At 40.5% G+C, this 26,291-nt stretch overlaps 1 protein-coding gene across 3 annotated transcripts in view; it reads right to left on the bottom strand.

Moving 5' to 3' along the window:
- The window catches only part of LOC125233794 (reticulon-1-A), a 36,072-nt gene extending 9,781 nt beyond the window's left edge, over positions 1-26,291 (bottom strand). Inside the window, exons 1-2 of one of the 3 annotated variants that reach the window (XM_048139910.1) lie at positions 25,311-26,291; positions 13,649-13,684 (exon numbers count right to left, since the gene is read on the bottom strand). In XM_048139910.1, coding sequence (XP_047995867.1) covers positions 13,649-13,684; positions 25,311-25,947 — 673 coding nt within the window. In that variant the 5' untranslated portion in view covers positions 25,948-26,291. Of the gene's footprint in view, positions 1-1,356; positions 1,513-13,648; positions 13,685-13,760; positions 13,910-25,310 lie in introns of those variants that run through there. The other 2 variants (XM_048139919.1, XM_048139900.1) reach the window with 2 other exon arrangements.

Here is a 26,291-nt window from a genome sequence, read left to right as displayed (position 1 = left end):
TTACTTAAGTTTAATTCTTACAAGAACCGAATGTAGTGTCTCGCAATCCGCTCAAAAGTAAAGTTAAATAATCTAACAAAACATGTGGCCCAGGTAAGCTTGAACAGACCAGTCTCCACAAACAGCACCCGTTCACGAGTATGACGCGTATCTCAGCCATCGCCTCCCTCAACCTCCTTATAAATTAAGAAGCTCCTTATAAATAAACCTATTATAAATTAAGAAGAAGGTTTTACATAGGCAGGTGACATAAATTATGTACTATTTGAGAGCTGAAAATGTTACCAACGGCTGACAAGTGTCTGAACTTTCAGCGAGATTGGCACTAGCGTAGATATCGTCTAAACAGCGTAATGACTAGTTGGACCAAAAAAAGACTAGGGTCAACACAGCTAAATCAGAAGCTCTGTTGAGAAAAGCTTCTCTGCTTAGCTAAAGGTTTTTGATAATACCCAAAACTGAAAATGTATTCTAATATAACCAGTATGAAATTTAATGTGACAATGTGTGGCAAACTTTATCGAGTCGTCTCTCAGTCCAGCACGCATTTTGCATATTAATAAGCTCTACCGTGGGTGGATGTCGATTGAAGCAGTGAGGAAAATTTTAACTCAAAGTAACAATGTGTCGGGTGCATCATTTTCAGGATTGCAATTTCAGCTGATGCCAAAAACCGTGCAATTTTGTTGAATAATAAAACTAGTACTATTTTACTTATAGTTTCTAGTACAAAAATTGAAAGATTTTATACTTGTTACGACTATAAACTCTAAATCTATTAAATAATTTTGACAGGGCCAAGGAAATAATAGGATAGTTAATTCAAGAACCCCCGTACAAACTTAGTTTGTAAATACTAAGTTGCGCAAAGTCAACCCGTGTACTGGGTCATCTGCTGAGTGGGCTCGCGGGATGCGGTGAATAACCCCGGACCGGTCCCGTGCACACTACGGCCCATTGAGCCTGTCTCATTCTAACCGAACAAACAAAACAACTAAATACACGAAACCAAACAGCAAAACAGGAAGACACTGCAACGGGGAAAACAAAACCGCTCCTTATGGATCAACAACACTTATATTACTATGAAGCACCTGGAACTACGAATACAACTCAAAAGTAAGCAGAAAATGAATTAAACTACATACACAAACACGTTCACTCTCAAGTGCATCTTGGAAATGATAAGATAGTATCTCGTGGCAGTTTTGGGCAGATACAGTATGTTATGATCCCGACACGTCGACAAAAAGTCCGCGGCGCTCGCCGATTCCGGCAAATTTAGGTTTCCGCGCTCTGTGCGAGGATTCGTGAGGAGGTATGAGGGGAATTTTGAGTGATGAAAATGTGGTGTACCTGGACCGCGGGGCGGGAGGTCCTCGTATTGAGCGGCGTGCCGGGGCGACTGCTTGGAACGCACCATGGCGGCGGAGTGAGCGAGCGCACGTGTGAGCGGCCGCGCAGCGCCGCGCGCGCAGCCACGAGGGCACACGTCACCGCGCAACTACTGACACCACGACAACTCCGGCTCCGTAGCCTTATCGCGCCGCCTTTCTTTTATTTCGCTACGATAAAACTCGCGCCGCAGATGACTTTATTCGTCAAACGACAGTGACTTATTTACTTCAACTTATTTGTTTAAATCCGTTCGTCCAGTATGGACGAACTGGTAAATAAGTAGATTATGGAATATTTTAATACGGGGCTGCATTCATATTTCAATTGCTTTGAAGTGTCGATAAAATACCGGCGTCTGTTCGTTTCGATCATTGGAAACGGTGACTCACATACTAAATCGGTCTCGAATCTCGAGCCTCGGTCAACGACTTCGATACGATTAAGTTAATGGGGCTATTCATTTTCAGATACTTACCTACATGTCTAAGTGAATGCATTAGTAGGTATCTAAAGTAGTCTGATCGAATATTTGCAAAGCTGAGATGCCCGAGATGCATATGTCGCAGGGAAATGGCCAAAACAGAGATTTCATCAAATCACTAAGGGATATGATCAAATCACGCAGGATGTCAAAATGTCGAATCCATTTTATCATTTCTCTAGAAAATTTCAGTCATTTGACTAAATCCCTGATTCTGTTTAGTGAAATCACAAAATCGACCAATAGACACGCTACGTTTTGTCATTTCACTAGATTTGTTTAGTGATTTGATAAAATCCCTGAACCACGTCAGTAAGTTGACGAAACGAGCTTATAAAGTCAACTAGTTTTATTATTTCGCTAAACAAGTTCAGTGAAAAGACAAAATGTTTTAATAAATATGAAAATAATTTAAAATGAAACATTTTTAGCTTTGTTTCTTCATTTATTCTATTTTTTTTCTTATTTATAGAAAACCAAAAACTTAAAAACGGATTCAATTTTACCATTTCACTAACCTAGTTAAGGATTCAATAAAATCAAGTGACAAAGGCAAGAGTCTAATAAGTTTAATTAGATATATTAGATTCTAGGCTTTATCATTTCACGAAATCAGTTCAGACATTTGATCAAATCACCAGTTGAGACTATCATTTCCCTAAATTTGTTTAGGGAAATGTTAAAACTAGTTGACTTTTTGAGTTCGTTTCGTCAACTCACTGTCGCGGTTCAGGGATTTTGTCAAATCCCTAAACAAATCTAGTGAAATGACAAAACGTGGCGTGTCTGTTGGCCGATTTTGTGATCTCACTAAACAGAGTCAGGGATTTAGTCAAATGACTGAAATTTTCTAGAGAAATGATGAAATGAATTCGCCATTTTGACATCCTGCGTAATTTGATCAAATCCCTTAGAAATTTGATCAAATCTCTGTTTTGGCCATTTCCCTGCGACACATACATAAATTAGAATAATTGTGAAAGTAGGTAGCAATTGGTCTACATACGGCAACGGCTAAAATGGTAAATATCTGCAATTATTTTTTTATGGCCACCCTACCAGTAAAGCATAGCGAGGTATTTACTTTCATTCCAACGCGTATTTTGCGTGATCGGTCCGCCAAGCTTGTGCCTATACTTCACGAAGTTGACATGACACACGAAGTATCATTCAGGGGGCAGGGAGTGGTACAAATATGAAAGTAAAAGTTTTGCGAATAGAGAGCAACAACAAATTCGGCAAAGAGTGAAAGGCGCTGCCTCCCACATCAGTCTGTGCCCCAGGCTTTTTATTACTTCTTGACAGCATTTACATACTGTCTGAACGTTAGTGTGTCCATTGAAATTTTAATAAATGTTTCGAATCATAATTCTTAAGCGAATTAAAATTGCAGCAATCTAAGAATGAGGTAAATATTCGTTTAACAGGCAAACAAATTTTAGGCCAACTAATAAAATAGGAAACGTTTCTGGAGTACCTACCTAGATACTAATATTCGACATGTCAATTTTCGACTATATGATACGAGTAGGTATAACCACAGAACACATATTAGGGTAAACTCGCCTCATTCGGTGACACGCCTAAATAGGTGAAACAATCAAAAATCGTCTTTTGGAATAGTGCTTCAAAGCTTGTATCACCGAATTAGGCGTGCGTGTCACCGAATGAGGCGAGTTTACCCTAGTACAAGTAGTATAACCAGAACCACGCTTATGGTTTATCTGAAATTCACAGTAAGCCTGGAGCAACCGCATTGAGATGAAGTGGCTCTAATACAATACATACGTATCAGATCTCACACTTCTCCAATTTGAATATTTATGAGCTATTCTAATGTGAAAAACTACTGCTTATTTACTTATTCAAGCGTTCTACATTCCGAATACTTGCTACTGCAATATGACAGCTTGCAAAAATGTTTGTGTGCTTGTAAGTATTTAATTATCTGACTATTATGTATATTCTTTGTCAGCATTAAGCTAACGTATTTCCATTTTATTATATGTAATTATAATTTCATTACTACGAGTATTTATGAGTAGGTACCTACCTCCTTTTTATATAACACTAGCTTTTGCCCGCGGCTTCGCTCGCGTTAGAAAGAGACAAAAAGTAGCCTATGTCACTCTCCGTCTCTTCAAGTATCTCCATTTAAAAAATCACGACAATTCGTCGCTTCGTTTTGCCGTGAAAGACGGACAAACAAACAGACACACACACTTTCCCATTTATAATATTAGTATGGATAAGAAAGCTCACGGTTTCACAACATTCACAACAATCACAACTGAATACATCTATTGCAATAAGAGAGGAAACTTCAATTTTAATTATTTTTATTGATACTTATTAATCGTATTAAGAATAAAATTGAAAATGTTTACTTCGATTTCGAAACAGTAGCTTTGAATATGAATCGCAAATATCAATGCATATACCTACTACGCCTACATACTGTATTTAGTACTGTCTCAGATCAGTCCGTCCGGTTTGAATAAAATGAATAAAGTTCGAGTTATATATAAGCTCTCGAAATATTATTTTAGCCGTTCAAAATAAAATTTAAATGGGTTCAGACTTCAGAATGGTGCAACGTGCAACGGATATTGATGAGCAAACTTCAAGAGCAATGTCTGCGCCGTGAGCTTTGCCAAAAGCAACACACAGGCGTCGCGAGCGCACGCAGCAATTACACGACAAATTAACCTATAGCCAAGAATCCAATATGACAATCGCTGAACACGACACTAAAAAATTCAATAATGCATGGAAATATTGGAAATAATCACTTGACATTTCCTAGTCTCGTGTTTATTATTTACTCGGAGAACCCATTTACTAAATACCAAATAGGATTCTAAGTTTCTTTTAAATTAAGGACAAAAGCAGTTACAAAATTCAGTTACCATACCGTTCTCATAGTCATAATATATAAGACACATTCTGTTTGTCATCAATGGGCCCCGGCGTCATAATTTAGTCCTTATAGCCTGCGAATTAAAGTGCGTTTTGAGACTAACGTCACAATTTAATAATGAGAATAATTGTCTCATTAATTAAGGTTTAAACAGGACCTAACGGAACTTCGCAAAACAATAGCAGGTTGTGCTTTTGTCTCGTCCAGACGCCATTGAAACTAGGATACCTTTCGCTCTGAATGATCCCGTTACTGTATAAACAGGAAAAATAATGGTTTCAATAAGCAGAAACTACACATGTGGTTTCATAATTCATAGTATCTACAACCAACATACTGTACTGTACCCACTGCCTAAGAAAAACGTTTAGCAAAATCCTCTAATCGTCAACACTAAAATTATAACATGAAATACTCTTGTACGATATTTATCAAGTTTAAACTATTGAGAACTTTGAGAAAGAATCATTAAATTGCCGTTCCGATGAGAATTGCCATTCTAAAGCCGCGTAAAGTCTGTTCTTAAGCATTGTTAAAAAAAACCGTTTTAATCAAAGTTAATTATATGTACCTTTAGACTCACCCAGATCCCACAGTCAAATTGTGTAAACAGTTTTGGGGGACATTGTATTTACATTTAAGTTTTTATGCAAGATGTTTTATAAAAATAAAAAAATCGAGTTGTTTACGTATTCACCCACTACCAGTAGATGAAGATTTGTGGACCTTAATTCAACACGATCAAGGTCTACTAATGGTCTGTTAATTGTATATGTTGATACAGACGTGAGGTACATACATTTACGCAGTGCGGAGACTCGCCCAGCCTACCTACACAGTATTCCACGCGAGTAAACAAACCATGATTAACTTTTGTACCTTTTTACTTATCTATGTGTATACGTATAGACTGTATAGTGCTCTGCTCTGTATGTTTATACCTAAGTTCTGATGTGATGATGTAAATCTTTGGCACGCTTAAACTCAAAAAGTTTGTGTGTCCAAAGTTAAACAGCTTTGAAAAAAACGAACTTATTGACATCGAACAAAAGACATAAGTACTAACATCCACATCCTTGAAATTGACTAAGCCTTATTGGAAAGACATTTTTTACTCGCATCATGGAGCAGAACCAGACCGGTCGTCCTAAGGCACTGACCTAACCCAAGAAAACTGGCATCTTTTTCATCACTTACAGGGCATTGGCAAGAGTTGGCCTCACTGAGAGAAGATTGGTGCCATTACATCATCATCATCATCATGGTGCATATCTTTTTTTTTTGTGTGTATTTTGTTGTAATATAGCGTAATATCTTTTTTTTTTGTGTGTATTATGTTGTTTTCCATAATTTTGTTCATGTTACCTGTCGTGATTGTTTTTCACCGAATGGTTTAACCGGAAGATCAGCGCTGGAAGTCGCCAGCAATATGCTGAGGTTAAACCATTTCGTGGCACCTTCTCGTTTTTATGTGTTTTCTCGTTTCTATTTGTAATATTTTTCTCTTTTGTGTGTGTTTACGAATAAAGTTTATTCTATTCTATTCTATTATTATAAAAATATAAATATTTTTAACAGTAAGGTCAATACCTGTAAGTGTGTCATAAGGAGAAGTGTGTCTGGCCTTCACATTTCTCCTTTTTACTCATAGTCACATGTGGTTTTGCGAGTTCATACTTTTGCAACTTGGTACTCCCGGTTAGTGGTAAACATATGAAAAATAAACATTAAACACATCATTGGTTTAAATAGGCAAAATGTGAAAGCCAGACACACTTCCCCTTATCACACACTTATCCGTATTGACCTTATATACATTTTTATTATACATCTCAATCTGCACATTTATACTCGTAAATACATACGAGTATTATAGTACATTGTGCAACAAGGGGAGGAAGTTGAATATTACTAACGAGAGTAAGTTAAATCGCGACGGCTTGCCGGAGCGATTTAAAGACTCGAGTTAGTAATATTCATACTCCCCGAGTTACACACAATGTTTTTCATCACACTCGCAATGTAAAAAATATGTAAATAGATGTAAAAAAGTTAAGTACGGTACAAGAAATTTCATTATTCCCTTGGGAGAACGATTTTTCTATAACTCACGCTCCGCCTGCGTGCAATAGAACATTTAAAGTGCGGGTGTGATGAAAAAGTTTTTGTGTGATATTGGCGGAAGTATGGCGCGTGTCTCGCGGCGCGCAACGGACGTCTCCGCCACGCCGCCTGAATGTAATTCAAAAAACGTCTCCTCAGTACTTATGTTTGCAAAGCAATTCTAGTCAAACAATTACGTATACGTAAACGTATATGGATTTCAACCAACTTAACATTGTTACAGCATTATGAACAAAGTAACTCGTGTAATGGTTAATAGCTTTACTTTCTTGTGTTTTTGCTATGTGCAGATAATTATATCGCTTACCACTGAGTGATAAACGCAAGAGTTGCAAAAAACTTATGAACAGTTTTTTTTTAATACTACGTCGGTGGCAAACAAGCATAAGGTCCGCCTGATGGAAAGCGGTCACCGTAACCTATGGGCGCCTGCAACTCAAGAGTGTCACTCATGCGCGTTGCTAACCCATTAGAAACTTAGCAAAAAAGGAGTGTACAAGTTCTAAGGAGGATTCGGGTTGCCGACGACTCAAAGACAAAAGATCGAACAAATTACGCCGTGGCTTGCGTGGGCGACGGTCGCGCGATGGTCGCGCGACGGCGATGCGACGCATACGAAATCAAACCTTATCGATATGGAGCTCTGGCAGCCTTACTCACCGGCAGGAATACAACACTATGAGTAAGTGCGTATTGACTAATTGTATAATGTGAGAAATATATTAATATACAACATCGGTCACTGCAATAATTTTTGCGACCGATATGCACTGCCTAAATTGCCTTTGATTTATGATTTGCCATGCCCCATTGATTATTTTACAGGAGTCCCTTTAGGACGTATAAGGAGGATTAGGCAACACAAACAATTTTAGGTGACGTATACCTATCGGCTATACGTGTCATGTTAAGATCTACTAAGTTGTTTGTAAGCATTTAGCATTGTTTACGAAAGCCAAAAACGGACAACACAGAAAATAACATTCTCAATTCCCGCGAAGATGGATAAATGAAAAGATGATGAAGATGGTTATTTCGTCGGGTCGGACCTCAAAGTGCCGAATAACCTCTCTTCTCTCTTCTCAGCATATTTGCGTCCACTGCTGAACATATGCCTCTTTCATGGATTTCCATTCTGTTCTGTAAGCGGCGGTTCTGTGCCAGGTCGGCCCTGCCGTCTTATTGATATCGTCCGACCATCTGGCTCGTGGTTTCCCGTCACCTCGGCTTCCCAGTCTTGGTCTCCACAGCAATACTTGCCGAATAACCTATAAGAGGTTAAATCGGTTCTGTGCAGTTTATAAGTGAAGAGGTAGACTTGATAGACAGACTGACCGAGTTCAAAATTACAATATTAGTAGGGTATAGTTATCATTGTTTACATCGGCTCTACAACGTCTACGAGTGTTGTATTCACGATTCGTAATCGATCTGCGCATGAGTGGAGCCCCCGTCCATGCAACTGTTGCGTTGCGCATAATCGACGTAACGAAAGTGAATCGCTGTTACAATGTAATTTATTGGACGGGAGATTCGACTGGCTAGTCTATATTTACATTAGAAACCACGAAAAGCCAGAGATACATCAGGATGGTGACAACAGTTCGACAATACGAGGCGTACCCCAGTGTCTGATCTGTCACCAAACCTTGTGGGTATTGTCATTATAGGTACTCTAATCATGGTGGGTTCCTTCTACATCGACTGGACTGGATATGCAAGAAAAAATGTATTTTTCAAATGTATCAAGGCTCCTAAAATATAGGCACGGGATAATGCAGACTCGTATTAGACGTACTCGTAGTAAATGGGAAGAAGCATTATTTTAGAAGCATTCTAAGTTCTAAGCCTAAGTTTTTCTTCGTGTTTGGAAGGTGAAGTCGGCAGTCTTATCTTACAAAGGTCCTAAGATCCTCTGACAATCGAGAAACTATTTTGGAAATTAATTCGTCGGGACAACGTTATCATTAGATACCTACTACGTCCACTGTAACAGTAGCTTAATAAATATGTTTAAACAAAAGTTGTCATTTAGTGATAAGTATTAACGATAATATAATGTTTAAATATAACTCGATATTGTTATATCAACATGACGGTTTAAGTTCAAGTCACAACGGGAGGCAACCTAAGAACAATGGATACATTAATGGGACTAAAGTGTATTTAACTAAATGCGATTACATATGATAAACGAAATGAAAGTTTAGAAAAAAATGTAGCTGAGGATTTTGTGATCCCAATGGATTACAATTATAAGCAAACCTTGCAGAAACCATGATATGATTCTTGGTGATTGTAAAATTGCAATTTAAAACATATCCACGGCTAAATTTATCATTATAACTAATTTTCAATCCTCAACCCAAATTGTGACGCGGCAGGTGTACGTTGATTGTATCATCGGTTAGTCGGTCACCAGGTAGCGCTAACGACCAACAGTTTAAAACTAAATTCATTACGAATAGAAATACAATGGCGCCGTCCTTGCCGCTCAAATATACCGGCCACTTCCGCGCAATGAGTGACGGATACTCCTTCAGAAACTATACTTAAGTATTTTCTCAAATATCCAATTTAAACACTTCGAAATTTGTCAGTCAACTACTTGCAAAAACTTTCCACGAATATAGAACTCAAACATTACGCGAAAACCCGATAAACAAGCTAATTATCACATTCGCGATCATAAAGATAAACAGGCGGCCAAAGATTGCACTTTTTGAGGCCAAAACTTATCGTACCGATGAAGATTTTACTAGAATATAACTAATTACCTAGTAAATCAAGTCTTTTGAGCGAGTGAAATTTTAAAGGGAATTGTTATTTGTTTTACAAGGGGGCAAAGTTGTTGTTTAACCGCACGTGCCAATATTGATACCCGAGCAAGCGAAAGATTGCAATATTGAACCGCGAGCGTAGCGAGTGATTCAAAAAGTGGAATCTTAAGCGTTACGAGGGTATCAAGGCACGAAGGTTAAACAAACTTTGCCACCGAGTGAAACACAAAACTTTTCACCACACCAACACGAACAAAATACTGACTATAAAACATCAAAATAAATCAAATCCATCAATTTGTTCAATATTAATGATTCAAAATCATCATTTTTTTGTAAAATCTATTAGTCAGCTTAAGACATCAAGTTAAAATTTGTATGATTATACTTTGCACTCTTGTGGATAAAATGCTATTTTGCTATCTGTTTTCGAATAGCAAAGAAAGCGTTTACCAGTTGGTGTGGTGAAAAAACAATTGTTTTGAGAGGTCTTTAAGGCCCACTTGCACCAACCACTTCTCAGGGTTAGTGGGCTCAGGGTTAATATCTGTCAAATTCCATATAAAATGGTGGATTAACCCTCGGGTTAACCCTCCATTTTTGTTCGTGCAAGTGGCCCTAACGAGGCCATTTTATACATCAGCAAACAAAAAATACGGCCTCAATTCAGATCAACGTCATTATAATTATGCAATCAGTGGAACTAAATTAGACAATGTCAGTGCAGTGTGACCGTCATGTCCTTCCACGAAAGTGTCAAATTTAATGCCAACAATGATGAAACTCTGTTAGTAGTGTTAGTTAGTACTATCAATCATCAAATTCAACGTTATACATAATTTTACTTTTAACCTAGACCGAATATCAAACTTAGTTCCGAAGATATAATTTCTCATGAATCATGATTATTAACGTTACCCGACTATATGTTCACATTTAAAAAAAGATACGTATTTAATGAAGGTGACCACGTCAACCCATTTATCAGACTGTTTACTTCAGTTAGTCTGAGAGCGCTGATAAATCTTGTTGACATGGAGGAAAGTAATAAACTATGAATGTCGATATTTAAGTTTTAAGCATGTTTACAGAAATAACTGCTTCTTTTTTCGTATTTATTATAATATAATATACTTATTTTAAGTTTTGAAAATTTATTTAGAAATATAAGAAAGCATTGTTCATTTTGTCATCACTGTCATCAGTTCTTTAGGTCAAAACAAAGGTCAAGTTCATTCCTATTAGCTATGATACTTTGCATATGCTTGTAATTTCTTTTTCAATGATTTTCATTTGACTTTCCATAGAAAATTTAATTTAAAATTAGTAAATTCGGGTAAACTTCGTCGCAGCCAGGGTCACAAGATTTTGCTGTTGAGCGCTACAAACCGACCAACCAACTTTCCATCCCAAGGAATAACTATGTTTTAAATAAACAGGCTAGACTAGGATAAGTTTATCAAGCACTGAAGTGGTGCCTCAAATTAGATTTGACATTGCAAAATTCTTCTTCATTTCCATTTGTTTTACTGGAATGGTCTACTAAGTGCCATAGCTTCCGTCAAGGTATCATTAGACTCAAATTAGGCTTTCTTTTGAACTATAATGCTTAAGAATCTTAGTGTAGCTTCCTCTACGGAATTTTCATGAGACCTGCCAAATGGCGTTGTTTCCGAGTGGATGTAGATATATTTCGTCACGAGAAGTTACACGTGTGTATCGGGTCCCACGGGACAGGCATCACGATAAAAACGTTTCGCCATCGCCGCACGTATCAGCCACGTGTTATCGGCGTGTCCTGGCGGTAGATATAGATATTTGTTATACCGATAGGTGGACGCGGGAAGCGACTCGACTGACGTGACAACTAGCTATGCTATTGCTTTGTTATATTGAGGCCTAAGGAAACGAGACTACGTTATCAATTCAATATATATATTACTAGCTTTTGCCCGCGGCTTCGCTCGCGTTAGAAAGAGACAAAAATAGCCTATGTCACTCTCCATCCCTTCAACTATCTCTACCTAAAACATCACGTCAATTCGTCGCTCCGTTTTGCCGTGAAAGACGGACAAACAAACAGACACACACACTTTCCCATTTATAATATTAGTATGGATTTACGTTTATCTTAAGAGCTTTATCTTGGGTAGTCATCTTGACTACCATAGCTCTTGGCCTGTTAAAGTAGTTGTAGTAACTATGATCCGATTTAAAGGCAGTGTCTTAGAGGATGTCGTCTTGGGGAAAATGAACGGTTCTGCCTTAATCTGAATGTAATGTAGGTGCAAAAGAATTAACCAAAGCTCTCTGTAGGTATTAGGTATATTATTATGTTTACTACCTAAGTATATGATCTTACCGCTACTTTATTAAGTGGCACATACACAGATATACAGCTATAATACCAACAGGAATCCCAAGAGTAACAACTTGCTTTTACTGCGCATAAAACTCGTCTAATATTACTTCAACAATCATATACAGTAACTATTGTGCGTAACTGCATAATAAACTATCAAGCAAATTGACCAATATATTTAAATACCAAGCCCTGACTGACAAGTTTATTTGAAGTTGCACACTAAGTATTTTCCACGAAATAGCTTTGGAGAGTTTGGATTGCTGATCACCAAGTGAAAAAGTAAGTAAGTAAAGTCCCCAAGGAATGACCGATTTAACAAGAGATGGGATACGAGCGCCGCGCCTCCGGGGCCGGATCGTGTTTCTTAGTGCAACGGTAGACATCAGGAAACAATGAGGAAAACCATCACAATACCAACCTTATACGGACGAGACAGCTCACAGGTTTGCCTGCTCGCCCTCGACTGGCCTACATGACATCAGAACACATTCGCTTCTAATTTAATTAGAGCCAAGCGTATCGTAGACGTAAGTGTCGGGTATTAAAGAGAATCGCATTAGTCAATACAATAGCTTAAACCCGAGCTGTGTTGGAAACTGGCTAGTGGCTACTGTATTCGCGAAACTTGGGTCAAACAATCTTAGCACCACCATGCAAGTAGAGATTAACATGCAAATCATGCAAGCGACACAACATATCTAATAAATACAGATAGAAAGAGAGTCCGTTGTCCTGTACACAACGGGCCAACCGCGGCCTGATTGTTCCCGATCCCTCCTGCCCTCACTAATTGCTCGCTTATTCTATAAATGAGCACTTATTTATCTACTAGCGACGGGTCAATCGCGACAGTTTGTATTGTTTAGGCTTCAATGTCAGTTCGAAATTAGTCTAATTTGATCTTGGCAGAGCTGAAGTTCGCGAGATGAGAGCGCGCGTGCGCGAACTACATTGGGCGATAATTTCGAAACAAAAACTATTGAAGGAATTTATTAATTCTTCCGAGGATGAGACACTTTGCCAACCTCGGTTCCGCATTGCGAGGACAGTAGCATCTTTCGCACGTTTGGGCATTAGGACAGATATAAATACACGGAGGCAACAACCTCAACGAGGAATACCGGATAGTACATTTTTTAGCGCCAAGGTATTTTGGCAGATAGTAGCTAAAGTTTAATGATCCCCATACTAAATGAGCTATGGAAACTGACATGTGGTTTACGTATGTATCGAGTTTAACAATGTAATTTTCGATGTACCCATCACCGTGACAAGCAAAGCGCTGAATGATAATCGCAAGTGTTTGAATGAGGTCGGGCACGTCGGAGTGACACGCGAGGTTATATATCGGTTTGCGACAGTGAAACGTGTGTCATGTGTGATGGATGGGAGTTCATGAGTGGGACCGGAGGCTTCAGGGGACACTGTGCACTGTCAACACTGGGCTCACAACACCGGCGCCGTCGGTCACTGGGTCACAGTGCAGGGGGCGCGACGAGCGCTCCCGGGCGGCGGCGGCCCACTTGGCGGCGCGCCGACCTAAGTGGTCCTCCTATTTCTGCCCTCCGCCCTGGACTCACCTTCGGGATGCAGCCTCTGCGGGTCGAACCAAGCATCTGCAAGAGAAGGCTGCGCGTTAGCGGGTTAGTCGCGACAGAGGCAAGCGAGCGAAGCGGGCCGTCGGGCACTTACGGGGGTTGAGCACAGAGCACAGGGTGGGCCCGGAGTCCGCCATGGCCGCGTTTTACGTAACGCGCGCTCTACAGTACGGCGGGTGCGGGTGAAACGCGCGGCGCGCCAGAGTCTCGCGTCGATACTGGCACCACTGGCGCGCCGTCGCGCCCCGCCCGCGCATGCGTCCCGCGCACCCTCGCCCTGCCCAGCACCACCACCCGCCGGTGCATGCGCTTGCATTAACAGGTGTTAGTTGCGAAATCAGTTAGTTGGGAAGCGTGCATACAATACAATTAATTAGTGAAATCCCTCAGCCATAGCATATATACAGATACCTACATTCCTAGCATACGCCCCGAAGCCGTAGATAAGATGCAGAGCCTAGCGAGCAGAGTAGGGATTAAAAAGTCTTGCGGCGCTGCTGTCAAGGGTCAGCCGTCCGCAGATAACGCACTCGGATAGGGTCCTGACCGATTAATACCTAGGGCCGCGATAATGGCTAGAGCTGGCCGCCCTCCCATTCCCTGCAGCAGACAGCTAGCGAGACATCATGCAGCGACCTTGTACTATCGTCAGCCGGTGACTCACCCGACCTTGATGCTGCGTTATGTAGCTTTACCTAATCACTTAATGATAAAATAAAATTTAAAGTTTGAAATTTTTATCTACGATTTACAAATTCAAGTCATCATAAATGTCAAACTGTTTGCTTTTTCTAAAAATAAAAAATATGATATGAAAGCCTATTTAATATAGATTATGAATAATATAACTTTTACCCACCTTTACTAACGTTAAGTTTCATAAAAAAAACTTTAAGCCGCGCGGCGTCGGGACGCCGCGAGCGTAATTTTAAAATACCTTTATTTTAAAAAACTCTATTAGAACCCGTTTAGCTATTAGGTCATATTTAGTATCGTTTTCGAGTAAATTAATAACGTAGAATTTAGTTTTGGTACTAAAATGACCATTTAATGTTAAATGAAATAAAAAAAAAAATCATTTTCTGTGAGTTGCAAATTCAAGTCACGATAAATGTCAAACGGTTTGCTTTTTCTATAAATATAAAAATATGATATTAAAGCCTATTCACAAAGGATAGTACGCGTTCACCTACGCGAGCTTAGACTGTCTGCGGGGAACGCGCCTCTTTCATATATTTGATCGCCAGTGTCAGAGGTGTGTTAATGCATAAATAGAAAAAGATTCATTATTATTGACGTGTCGACAACGGCAACACTCGGGTCGGACCACACGATCTAAAGACCGACTGTACCTGTTATTTATTCATTGTAGTGAATCCTGAAAGAAATTTGTATAATAGTATTTTATACAATCGTGATATAATACAAAACTTTTCAGTCGAGTACCATGTGTAGTACGGTACGAGAGTGAAAAGCTTAATAAAATTATAATACTATTGTATACAATATTTTTTCTACGAGTCATCATCTTCATCATCAATGGACGGAAATATCACCATTCATGCAAGTTAAAATTAATGTCAATAGAGTCGTTCACCGTTGTATCAACATCGAATTACCTAGCAACCAATTGTTTGTAATAACCGTCTCTGATTGGCCGATAACGCGACAGATAAAAAAAATGTGTTTCAGATGCAGGAAAATTTGCCAGGTATCGCAAATTAGTATAGAAATTGTATGAAGTTCTATTTTTGAAATTATTATAGTTAACTAAAGTCAATTATAATGAGCTTATTATAATTGAGTCGGAACTGCCATAGAGTATCCAACACTGAAAAGTTAGCACTTATAGTTTAGTCTGTGGTGTCCTAATTGACAGATTACTCATACTCATACTATACATTCCCTTCACAAAAACATAGCTGGGTACATATGGAACTGCATAAAAAAGGCTCTACCCTCTTTATGCAGTTGCATCGGTTTTTGTAACCTGATTTACATTTACATCTTGTAACTTCTAAGCATATACTGGCCACTTAAGTGTTGTCTGACCAGTGTGGTACCCATTCGTCTCCTTCTTCCTTCCATCCCCAAGAAGACGGACTTGGCAAATTTTGGTGTGGCACCAACGCCAACGCCTGACTCCAAACAAGAACGCCCTGAGTCCCATTTCTCAAAAATGTTAGTGTACTGAAAGTTACAAGTTACAAGCGGAAGTCTCTTTCCAACTTGTCATATTAGACATTGACAACCAGTTGAAAATTGTAACTTGTAGCTTCGAGAAATGGGCCCCTGGTACACTGTGCGCAGTATATGCTGATCCAAGGCAGCCTCTGAAGGAGGTATGTTCTCCAATTGTCGATCTTTTTTGGTACCTAAAGAGGTAGGTACTTCGACCACTCATTCACCGTTGCGCAACGACTTGGTCTGAAACAATATGTGCATTATTATTTTAGAGTCTACAACTATCAAATTACAACTTTTTGGTGGATCACGTAACCTTCAGTATTACCCACTTACGTTACGTATCATAGAAAATTATTACAAACTTTAGTAGAATCTGATTTGCCTCTGATATTGCTCCATCTTGTAATAGTTTGACACCTTGAGTGGCCTGGCTAAGCTTCAAAGCCAAAAGAAAACGTTTCTAGATTAGACATAGTATGGGATAGGTACGATAAACGCAGCTTGAAACGATCAACAAGGGAGAAACATGGCCACCCAAGGCTTCAAACTATTATTAATCAGATTCTACTAAAGTTTGTAATTATTTTGTATGATAGGTAAGTGTGTAATAGTGAAGGTGATCCACCAAAATGTTGTAATTTGATAGTTGCAGAATCTGTTTAAATAAAATGACAATGCACATATTGTTTCAGATCAAGGGTCCTTACGCAACAGTGAATGAGTGCCGGAAGAACCTCTTTACTAGAAAAGATCGACACTTGGAGAACATACCTCCTTCCGAGGCTGCCTTACTTCATCATATACTGCCATTTGTCTAAGACTGGGGCTAAAGACATGCCAACCACACCCTTGCTGCCGACGCCTTAGGACATCACGGACTCCACTGTCAGTCTATTGCTGGCCGAATTTTGTGACACACTGCACTTAACGATTTAATCCGCAAGGCTCTCGGCACAGCGAACATGCCGACAACCCTCGAACCTGTCGGCTTGTCAGCAGCAGACGGAAAGCGGCCTGATGGTTGCTTGCTTTTGCCTTGGTTTCTGGGACGACCCTTGGCGTGGGGCGTGACCTGTGTGGATACCTTGGCTCCGTCCAACGTCTAACGCTCGGCCCAGAAACCAGAGACTGCTGCTGCAAAACGCCCAGTTTAAACGCGCAAATATGCATTTTTAAAAAACAACTACATATTTGCGGCAATTGCATTTGAAACATTTGGACCATGGTCATCAGACACCAAGCAGTTCGTGAAGGAAGTTTCCACCAAACTTGTCTGGGTGTTTGGTGACATAAGAGAAAAAGCAAACGGTTGACATTTTTGTTGACATGAATTTGCAAATTATAGATGATTTTTTTTTAATTTACATACATACATACATACATACAATCACACCTGTATCCCATAAAGGGGTAGGCAGAACACATGAAACTACTAAAGCTTCAGTGCCACTCTTGGCAAATAAGGGGTTGAAAGAAAACGAAACTGTGACATTGCAGTGACAGGTTGCCAGCCTCTCGCCTACGCCACAATTTAACCCATATCCCATAGTCGCCTTCTACGACACCCACGGGAAGAAAGGGGTGGTGAAATTCTTAACCCGTCACCACACAGGCAGGGTTTTTTTAATTTATTTACAATTAAATTATAATTGTAGTACCAAAAATCAATTCTTTGTTATTAATTTACTCGAAAACTATATCAAACATGACCTAATAGCTAAACCGGGTCTAATAGAGTTTTTAAAATAGAGGTATTTTAAAATTACGCTCGCGGCGTCCCGACGCCGCGCGTCTTAAAGTAATTTTTTAGTGGAACTTAACGTTTGTGAAGGTGAATAAAAGTTATATTTTTTATAATCTATATTAAATAGGCTTTCTTATCATATTTTTTATTTATAGAAAAAGCAAACAGTTTGTCATTTATGATGACTTGAATTTGTAAATCATGGATGAAAATTTCAAATTTTTAATTTTTTTTTAATTTTACTTACCATTAAATTATAATTTTAGTACCAAAAATGAATTCTACGTTATTGATTTACTCGAAAACGATATCAAACATGACCTAATAGCTAAACGGGGTCTAATAGAGTTTCTAAAATAAAGGCATTTTAAAATTACGCTCGCGGCGTACCGACGCCGCGCGTCTTAAAGTAATTTTTTTGTGGAACTTAACGTTAGTAAAAGTGGATAAAAGTTATATTTTTTATAATCTATATTAAATAGGCTATCATGTCATATTTTTTATTTATAGAAAAAGCAAACAGTTTGTCATTTATGATGACTTGAATTTGTAAATCATGGATGAAAATTTCAAATTTTTTAATTTATTTTATTTTATTTACCATTAAATGATAAGTTTAGTACTGAAAACGAATTCTACGTTATTGATTTATTTGAAAACGATACCAAACATGACCTATTAACTAAACGGGGTAAGTTAGAATTTTTCAAACCAAGCCGGGTGAAGCGGTACTTTGACCCCCCCTCCCAGGCCCCAGGGGGGAGGCTCCCGAAGGCTCCCGATCTTAATCGGCTTATTTTGATATAAGGAACAACTGTGCCAAGTTTCATGCTTTGGTCAAAAAATTTAAGGTTTTTCAATAAACTCCCCAACTAATGCGCGTCGACAACTCGACATGTAAGCCAGCCAGCACGGGAAGCATGGTCGCGCGATAGACGATAAAATAGCAGGCCGTCCCTATCGCACTATTTGTAAGTGCGATAGGGACGGCCTGATATTTTATCGTCTATCGCGCAACCATGCTTCCCGTGCAGGTGTCTAGATTTTAATGTAGGTACTTAGATCGTTTTGTTACCATCATAATTAATCGTATTCACTATAAGGTCTAACTTTATTGATACATATTTTGTTTTGCATCTTCCTTGTTCAGGAATTTCACAAAAATATAATAGCAACGTTAAATCTGTGCCTATACAGGTAGCTATATATGTTTAAAAATCAGTTGAAGAATTAGAAATACTACAACTTTGGCTTGAACTTGACTGACGAGAAAAAAGGTCAGAACCGAGTCAAGTGCAGTAGGAATATTATATGAACAAGACGACGTAAATTACCATATTTAACATACACAACTACGTGTGTTGTGACCGAGTACCGAGACAATACAATGCAACCTTTGTAGGAAACACGTGCTTTGGTATTGTTGATATAAATGTTCGTCTATAGCATAGCTTACAGTTTCTAGTCTAGTTTATCTATCATTGCAGCTTCAACATTTTGAGGAGGAGCCATTCCCTTAAATACTTGTCTTAAGCTAAGTCCATATGTTCACAAGAATATAAAAATCACACGATCTTTTTAACCGAAATCTAAAAAGCTTATATACTGGATCAAGTGTAATCAAAGCAATTTGACAGTTTCTTCATCATCAATATCATCATCGCATCATTCATTTAATTCTAGATATTAACCAACATACACTGACAAGGAAATTGAGCAATATTTTCACAATTTTACAATTCGATGGCAAGATTTTTAGGGTTTCGAAAGGAAAAAACGGAATCCATATATAGGATCACTTTGTCGTCCGTCCGTCCGTCTGTCTGTCTGTTAAGAGTATCAAGACCCTTTTTCTGAGGAACACGTGGACGCAAAATTTATATCAAATTTAATACTCAGGTATACTGTCCCTTGAAGCTGCGAAAAATCTGTGAAAAAAGCTTAATAGAATTTCCCTTATTATATTATGTCCGGTACTAGTTATTGAAATATTTTGATGTCTATAAATACTAAGTAAGTACGCACAGTCGTGCACACAACTGAACTCAAGGAAAACGGAACTTTAGGCGGCGGTGGCCGGAATGATTCAGACAGTATCTAACATACCCAGGTCAGGGGTTGGCGACGGTTCTACCCTCCTATGACACTACACCCGCATGATTCATGCTAGTTACAATAATTAGGTAGTCTGATACCGGGAAATTATGAATTAAATTATGAGGGGAAATTAAATTATGAATTGTGTGCGGAGTTTTCGTATTTTACGGATGCTCGTAAAATCTTCCTTTAATATTAAAGGAGTTTGAGTAAAGGTGTCAAAAAAGTGTACGGTTAATGACGATAAAGCAAATGTAGCTTATACTCTCATAACGAACTTTGTTGCCTGCCGATAAGTAATGCTGTCAGAACATTCGTTGGAGCACTGGGTTGACGAGAGACCCGCATTTGTCAAAACTGTGAATCCGCTGATGGATGTGACATCTCCCAAACAAATGGACTGTTTTTTAAGTTCAATGCATCTAGTTGGACTCGCCAGAGTTCGATAAAACACTATGTTTGAATTACTTGAGCAATCGCATCGCAATGGGGAACTAGATTTTTGCTTATAATTTTTTCAGTCTGTCCAGTAAGAGCAATTTCATGAAAAGGTATCCAAAAATACTTAGCAATTCTTATCTAGTTCAAAAACTTGTACACTTACAACGTGGGTTTTTAACTAACGAACTAGCCACGCATTGGCTCCTTCTTTCATTACTATAGAGTTGAATTGACAAAATAGGGACCACAATTGCGAAGAGTACGCCGACCGAGGGGCATTCCTACTTCCGCAATCCGCATACATAATGGGATCATTATAGTTAATAACTGTATATCACCGGCTCCCTAAACGGAGTAGTTCCGTCCCATGCCGTCGCGACAAGGCAGGTATGGCAGACGACATAAATATAGACGTGACGTCACCGCACCTGTAGCACGCAACGAATACCCATCTGTCTGTCAAGATTTCGACCAGGCCGTGAATTCTGAATGCTCAGAGCGCTCAGTCCAGTACTGACAACTAAAGTATCTGAGATCCCTAATAGCTGTGTCGAAGAGATAGACTACGATACCCATATTCTGTTAGATATTAGAATGATCCCAGGCTTAAACAACTGCCATTTAAATTCCACAGCACGCGTGTCGCCAAAAATGACATGATTGAATTCTTAATTTGACAACTTGAACACAAGCCTGAACTCCTGAAGTATTAGTCATAGACATAATGACATCTAATTTAGGTTTCATTTTCATAGATATCATTCAGAGAAACAGGAAGGCAGGCTAACACAAGGAGAAGCATTTGGAACTAAAGTAAACAGTATATCAACGAGATATGGCCCGCTAACGTTGAAAAACAAGGAAATCAACTTAATACAATACATGGAAATAGCTGAGATCACCACAAGGAAATAATAGCAACCCTTTTATTTGTTAACCACCATGAGTCCATGAGGCTTACAATTCCAAGATAATAAAAAACTACAAATCAGCCGGGTATATAACCTAACCACAAAATAAAATTTTGAAAAAACCCCCGACCGCGACATAGTAGACCGATTTTCATGAAACATGGCTAAAACCACTCCCGACTATGAGTTAGTTAGTTTTCAAACAAAAAAAACTAAATCTAAATCGGTTCATCCGTTCGGGAGCTACGATGCCACAGACAGACACACACACATACAGACAGACAAACAGTCAAACAGACAGACAAACAGACATACAGACAGACAGACACGTCAAACTTATAACACCCCGTCGTTTTTGCGTCGGGGTTAAAAAATAGTAGCTATATTGAAGTCAAATATAGATTCTACCTAATATAGATCCATATCCATAACAATCCAACGCCGCGAATAAGTATGTCCATAAATTTACATAGAATAATAGATTGGTGTGAGTCATTGTAAAGCAATAGGTACCTACTTTGTGAATACATGAGGGAGATGTCATCGTCTAGCTACTTATTATATTTATGTCTCCATCAATAGGTGACGCATTTTCAATAATGTATATTCAGATATTCTTTTTACCACTTATTTACAAAAATACAGCTTAAAGAAAATTACCATGCGACTAAAAGAAGAGGAAAAATATTTGACAAGTCAAGTTCAAGAAGACGATCAGCACTATCTATTATTGTTCAGAATGACCAGTAGTTAGCGCCAGATAATTACCTAAATATTCAATTAATCAGTGATGATAATATTGAAGATGAAAGAATGGCTATACGGACATAACATAAGCATAGACATCCGTGGCAAAATAGCTCATGCGATAACTAGGAGTTCAACAAATATCACCAGTACTTCACAACTTTATTACCTACCTCAAGCATAATAAGCACACATACAGATTGTTATGAAAATAAATGATACGTATGAGGAGATAAATTCGTGAATCCCTCTACTACCTGTAACACCCATCAATCAACCATCTATATCTATGCAGAAATTGCAAAAACGGAATTGGCAAATAACTAAATAAGTACTGGTCATGTTGACCCGCACGGTTCAGTCGCCTTATCGATTGCTATCTATTAACTGGGACAAAGAACATCCCCATAGGTACATACATGTTTCAGCTATAGTGAAAATATTCTCAAGCGAGGCTCCCCAGAAAGTCCCCATCCGAGAGTTATTACAACTTACAAGATGTCCGATAGCACACAACTGCAGCAAAATATACCTACTTTCCAAGCATTTAACCTACTTCATCTTTACAAAAGGACAAAATCTTTCAAATGACACAGTTGCTTAGTCAATCAGAATGTTGCCGAAATTAACTTTCTCCTCACAATGCACGCGGGCGCGAAGAATGGAAACCATTGTTCGCAAAACTGTACCAAAGGGGTGAAAATGTCGTCGAGTCGTCGCACGCCGCCGCAGTGGAATGCTTGCATTGTTGACTCACTTTCGAACTTAGATTCATACTTTTTATTCAGTTTCAGTGAGTGTATCTAAGTGTTCGTTCGTCAGTAAAGGGAGTTCGAGGCGGTAGGTATGCGTCGGCCGCACAGTATCGATCCAGGCTTCACCGCGCGACCCCTCGCCCCGTTACAACCCGTCTAGGCTTTCCGGAAAACCCAACTACGGTGCACTAAATAATTTACGTGCTGTCTATCAACTCGAGCTTATAGATCCTGGAGGGGCATGTACGTCCGTTTGCATAGTAAAAGGACATTTTCAGTTTTGAAATGCGGGTGTTGAAAAATTACAAAAGTCTGATCTAGTTTTGCAAACGTCTAGAAATCGCTATTTCAAGGCAATCGCCAATATCGCCATTTAGCTGTATGCTAACCAAAATACCACTTAGCGTCTGTTGTTTTTCCGGCGGCTAGCGATGAATAAGAAACGATTACAGTTCCTGAACAACTGAAGTGCCACCCTTTGTTTGTGGCGCGTCATTGCTGCTGCTCAACACGAGGGGAGGCGAGAGGGTCGCTACTGCTTACTGCGTCGCATTTTTGAAGGGCCGGAATTAGGTCAGCAGTGTTTAGAGATTTGCTGACGTATCACCGGCATATCTATCTATACACATATTTATCTATAAAGACTACACGACGCGCGGAATTTTTATTCGCGTACATTGCATATAATGCGGGACATAAATAGCACGACGACTTTAAACACGCCAGTTGTAGTGGATGCGCCTTAGCGACGCCCATGGCACTTGATCAATGACAGATAATTGCAGATAATAGTGTCCAAGCCTGCCAAAACCTAGTCCTAGTCACAACCCGGTAAGGGAACACAGAAAAGGTTATGTATCACACAAAGTCTGGGGCACAGGAGGAATTTTAGCGCTGCCATGTGGTAAAAGCTCCATCAAGATTTTCAAAATCAAGTAATTTGACAGATTCGGCTGTCCTTCTACGCTGTCATAGAAACACAACTAATTCAGAAAATCCTTAAACGAGGGCGATCATATGTTACACTCGTGAACGCCGGAAAAAATAGCTATGGCATCCAAAACTAGAACATCTGGAAGGAACTAAGTAAACTCGATACTCACGAGTGATGTCATCGGATCCCATTTTGATTAGATCACAATAAACACACAAAAGGTAATGGTCCTTTAATGAGTCACTCGGTACGTTCGCGAGGCTGCATGGATCGCAGGTGCGGCGACGTGAGCGCGGCGGCAGGTCGCGCGCTTGTGAGCTGCCCGCGGTTCGCGACTGCTGCTAAAAATAGCGATGGTGGCACCCGCCCATCCCGCACCACCAGACTATAGCAGACTACAGCCTATCTATGGCACGCCAATCATCATGCAATACATCAACTGTTATTGCTAGCTCTGTTGCTGCTGACGTAGATGCGTGTTTTATTTTATGGAAGTCTGGTGGTTTCTCTTCTTTAGCAATACAATCCATACTCTCATCAGAGGCGCGGTTGTGTGGCATTATAATCGTAAGTTGCACGCGACTTTATGATTTGGTCCGAATTGCGAATATTCGCGGGACTTTCACATTGTTGGCTCTCTGCCGCTGTCATGAGATAAGATAGTGCTATCGTCTTCTCCCGGTAAATTGCTGATAACGTGCAATGTTTGCAATGCATTTTCAAGTATTAGGATACCCAGTGTCCTGATTACAGCTACGAAGTGTAAATTAATTTTTGACATGTCGTACGTAGCTACATACGAACTAGATGCATAAAAATTACAAACTGAAAACGAACAAAAAATTGTTATAACACTTGGCGTTATTCTAACGTTTTGTTAATTATTTTTTAGAGCGGAAATTGTAATCAACATACCTAGTTAAAGCGTATCGTAGCGGCACAATATCTTTGGTGTCGTTAAAGTTGCACACGCTCAACTCAGCTCTAGCCTATAACTTTTAACAGAAAGTTTAATTAATTTCGGGAGGAAATCGATAAAACTGTCCATATGGTTGCTTTGGTAACCATTAAATGCGTCCGTGAGTCACCACGTCCGCTTTGGGCCGTGGATAACATGCATCGATTTTTGCGCCGACTGCGACTGCTACGGGCGGGTATGGTACGGTACGACGACGATATGCGAGTACGGTTATCGGGACTCGAGGGACTTTAATGCAGTACGAATATACAATTGAAGACGCAACTATGCGCAACCTTATTAGAATGATATAAGACCCACTGGGGTATTGAGATTGTTCAGCTTCCGGGGTGCTCTCATTGATGGCGGACGTCCTTTCTTTTCGCCTGCAACGTGGGTCGTTGCGCCGTTAGTGCAGCGGTCAACGATCTTGCCGCTCCGCCACCTCTCAGACCCCCGCGCCCCCGCACCCCGCACACTTCCCAATCTTAATACCTACGTACCTACTGAAGTCTCCGTCGTGAAAAAACTTAATGGCCCGTGATTCATCGTCGTCACGCGCCTATCAGTTTTTGCTCAAATTTTTGAGACCTTGAACGGGCATAGTAGCTTCTAATCCAGCGCGTGCAGCGCCGGTCCAGAGCGAAACCGGACAATGAAATCATGAGATGCAAATAGCGGCTACAAAATATTAAACACGCTACTGCAACTTTGCAATCACAAAACATTTCCCAGACTCGTGACTAATGTCGAGAACAAAAGTAATTTGAAAGCGGGATCATGTAACTTACAGTAGTTCTAAACTTTCTAATGAATCTAGCATAAAGATGATCAGTAAAATTACCTAAGTCAGTACAAAATGTTTCTTACCAAGTCCCATCTGGCAGAAGATGACTTCAGCTTCGATGACGTGAGCGACCGGCGTACGGGTGGGCTCGGGCGCGGGTTTGGGAGGTTCTGGAGCAGGTTTGGGAGCCGCCACGGGCGCTGGAGCGGGTACGGGCGCAGGCGCGGGCTCCACCGGTTTCGGCGGCTCGGGCCGCGGCACCTCCACCGGCGGAGCGGGAGCAGGAGCCAGAGCAGGCGCCGGCGCGGGCGCGGGCGTGAGCACGGGCGCGAGGCTGGGAGCCGGGGCCAGCACGGGCGTGGGGTCGGGCACGGGCGCCGCCACGGGTGCGACCGGCGCGTGCCGGTGCATCGGGGACTCGCCGGCCGTGTCCGCGTCCGACTCGCTGTCGGTGAACTTGTCGGCTAGCTGGTCGGCCAGCTTGTCCGTCGCGGAGGGCGCGCGCGGGGCGTCCGAGAATATGTCCCGCTCCATGTCCAGGAAGTTCTGGGTGGCGAGGCGCGCGGGCCCGTGGCGCGGCGATTCGCTGTCGTCGCGACCCTCGCGGCCCAGGTGCTCGAAGTCGTCCGTCGAGTCCTGCTCGCGTTTCATCGGAGGTAAGGGTTCCGCCGCCGGCATCTGGTCGCCGAACCCTCCCAGGAGATCATCCGTGCCGTCCATTCTAGTGTAGTAGAAGAAGAGTGTGATCGGAAGAAGGGCGCGTCCGTAGGGCGCGATGGAAGATCGTTAGTGCGCGGTTGAGGAGGATGCGGTGTCGTGGGGGCGCCGGGCGCCGGAGGACTGAGGCTCGCGAGCGAGCGGCCGTGTGGGGTGCTGTGCGACGTCACTCTGCACGACGAGCGGTATTACTCATCGCCGGCCCGCCAGTGCGAGGAACCCGCCCTTGCTTGAATATGTGAGCGGATGAGCGCGCTCACAAAATAATGTATTCCTAATGTATACAAACTAAAATGTATGTATAATAAAGTATCACCGATTTTTTACTATAATTTTACACGAACTAT

Source organism: Leguminivora glycinivorella, chromosome 1 (assembly GCF_023078275.1).
Source record: "Leguminivora glycinivorella isolate SPB_JAAS2020 chromosome 1, LegGlyc_1.1, whole genome shotgun sequence".
In the NCBI taxonomy this organism is placed as follows: domain Eukaryota; kingdom Metazoa; phylum Arthropoda; class Insecta; order Lepidoptera; family Tortricidae; genus Leguminivora; species Leguminivora glycinivorella.
The sequence above is the reverse complement of the archived record's forward strand: the minus strand, read 5'-3'. Positions and strand labels throughout refer to the sequence as shown.